This window comes from Apteryx rowi, unplaced genomic scaffold (genome assembly GCF_003343035.1).
Source record: "Apteryx rowi isolate R43461 unplaced genomic scaffold, aptRow1 scaffold_567, whole genome shotgun sequence".
NCBI classification, from domain to species: domain Eukaryota; kingdom Metazoa; phylum Chordata; class Aves; order Apterygiformes; family Apterygidae; genus Apteryx; species Apteryx rowi.
The window spans coordinates 490,000-492,083 of NW_020450835.1; the positions used below are offsets into that span (position 1 = coordinate 490,000).

Consider the following 2,084-nt stretch of genomic DNA (forward strand, 5'->3'; position numbering starts at 1 on the left):
GCCGGAAGTGCGCGGGCGGCCCAGGAGCCGCTTCCGGGCGGCYCGCGCGCAGGCGCAGGCGCGCGCAGCCCGCTTTCCGCGGCCCGCTCCGGTCACGTGACGTCCCGCCTCCCCCACCYGGGCCCCGCCTACGGAAACGCTCGCGCAGCTACTCGGAGTAATGCGGCTTCTCCCGCAAGGAGCGGGGCCATAAATGCCACTTACGCGCTTTCCATTGGCTCTGCTCGCTGGTGGGGCGGAGCTTAGCCGCAGCTGTTCCAAGCCACCACCCCTTCCGGCCGGAAGGGGCGGTGCCGGAGGGGGAAGGTTGACTCACCGTAGCGGTGTCATGGCGGCSGCGGGCTGGGTGCGCGCYGCCGCTGCCGGCAGCTCCGCGCTCCTCCTGCTCCTCCTCTGCGCCGCGGCGGGCCCCGCGCAGTGCTGGGAGCAGCCGGGTAAGGCCGCTGGGGCCGGGCGCGMTCCCGCTCCGCCAGTCGCCATCCCAACTGCCGCGCCCGGCGTCGCCATGGCAACGGGGYGCCGGGGCCTGCTGGGCTAATGGCGGCCCGCTGGGGGGTGGGGGGGGAAGGGGACTGCGCGCCGCCGGTGCGGCTGCCGGGAGCGCGCGCTCACCGTGCTCCTCTCGGTGCCTCCCGTTTCAGGCAGGGTCCTGCTGAGGGAGGTCCAGGCGCTCACCCTCCGCCGCGGGCAGTACACGGCCTCCCGGCGAACGGCGGCCGTCCCGCAGCTGCAGTGCGCGGGCGGCGCTGCCGGCTGCGCCGCGGCCCCCGAGGTTGTGCAGTGCTACAACAGAGGCTGGGACGGCCACGACGTGCAGGTAACGGCGCCGAACGGAGCCCGCGTCCGGCAGCCCTCGCGGCTTCTGAACRGGAAAAGAGCAGCAAGGGCTGAGGTGCCAGTGCGGCTTCGCTCCTGTTAAAGGATCTTTGATAAGCGAGGTTCAGCCTGAATGCTGAAGTCTTTCCAAATGATTTTTGAGGTATATCTCTGAAACGCTTCTGAAGGCTTAACCAAAAAACACTACGTAACAAGCCTTCAATGGTTTTTAGACCATCGTTCGAGTTTATACAGTGAAACTCATGTAAGCCCCTGARGATGCTCTTGCTTTGGTATAGATAAATGGCTTCCCAATAGGTGTGGAATAAAAAGGTCTACAGAGTTTTGCATTGCTTCAGCCRTACTTTTAAAGCCAAATAAAGTTCAAACTTCGATGATTTTGTCTCGCAGGTTAAGTATTTATGCCAGGTGTTTCAAGAAATAGAAAAATATTTCTGCTTTGATAGCTATTACYTATGCTCCTGCCAATAGACTAATCGGGAATCAAAGCTGAAGTTGCTTGTTAAAACTAACACAGTATTGTAAAAATACAGTCAGATCTGAATTGACAATGCCTACTGCTATCCTGAGTTATTAATTTAGAAACTATTTTATTTTTTTTTTTTTCAAAATCTATACCACTTATGGATAGAGATGATACTTAAGTCCAGATACTTCAAGGAAATACGAGACTGAAGAATCCGTGTAAATTCCATTGCAGAATTGTAGTTTGATTGTTAAATGAGTTGCATGCAAATGCCTATGGGTGTGTATCACAATTTCCTTTTATTTCCTTCTGGATATAAGTGTAATCATATGCATTGGGTTTCAGACTTCCATAGGATCTCCTTAGTACTGCTACCCAGGCTGCATGAGACAGGCGTTTATTAAGTCGCTGTTGCACAGTGTACGGGTTATTTTTAGAAGCGTTGGTAATGCTAAAGGAATGTTTGAAAAACCTGTTCAGTGCAAAAAAATTTCAGGGTTACAACTCTTCTGTGTTCTGAAYGATCAGATTCTTTTAACTTTTAGGCTTTTTAAAAATATTCCTAGTTAATTTCGAATTTCTAGTTATTTTCAAAATAAGAATGCTCAGAAATTCCTTAGCCTATGGCCTTTTAARTGATTTGTTGATAGTTACTGCCTTATTTCATAGCATATTTGGTGACGCAGACAGGTATTTTCRTCTTCCAAGAAGCAGGTGATATTTTGTATTTTGTTTCTCTCTTTTTTTTTTATTTTGTATTTTGTTTCTCTCTTTTTTTTTT

The 2,084-nt window shown here is 51.9% G+C and overlaps 1 protein-coding gene across 1 annotated transcript in view; it reads left to right on the top strand.

Moving 5' to 3' along the window:
* Positions 1-147: 147 nt before the first annotated feature.
* SARAF (store-operated calcium entry associated regulatory factor) overlaps positions 148-2,084 on the top strand; it is a 10,576-nt gene continuing 8,639 nt past the window's right edge. Inside the window, exons 1-2 of the mRNA XM_026082104.1 lie at positions 148-434; positions 642-817. Coding sequence (XP_025937889.1) covers positions 194-434; positions 642-817 — 417 coding nt within the window. The 5' untranslated portion in view covers positions 148-193. The remainder of the gene's footprint in view (positions 435-641; positions 818-2,084) is intronic.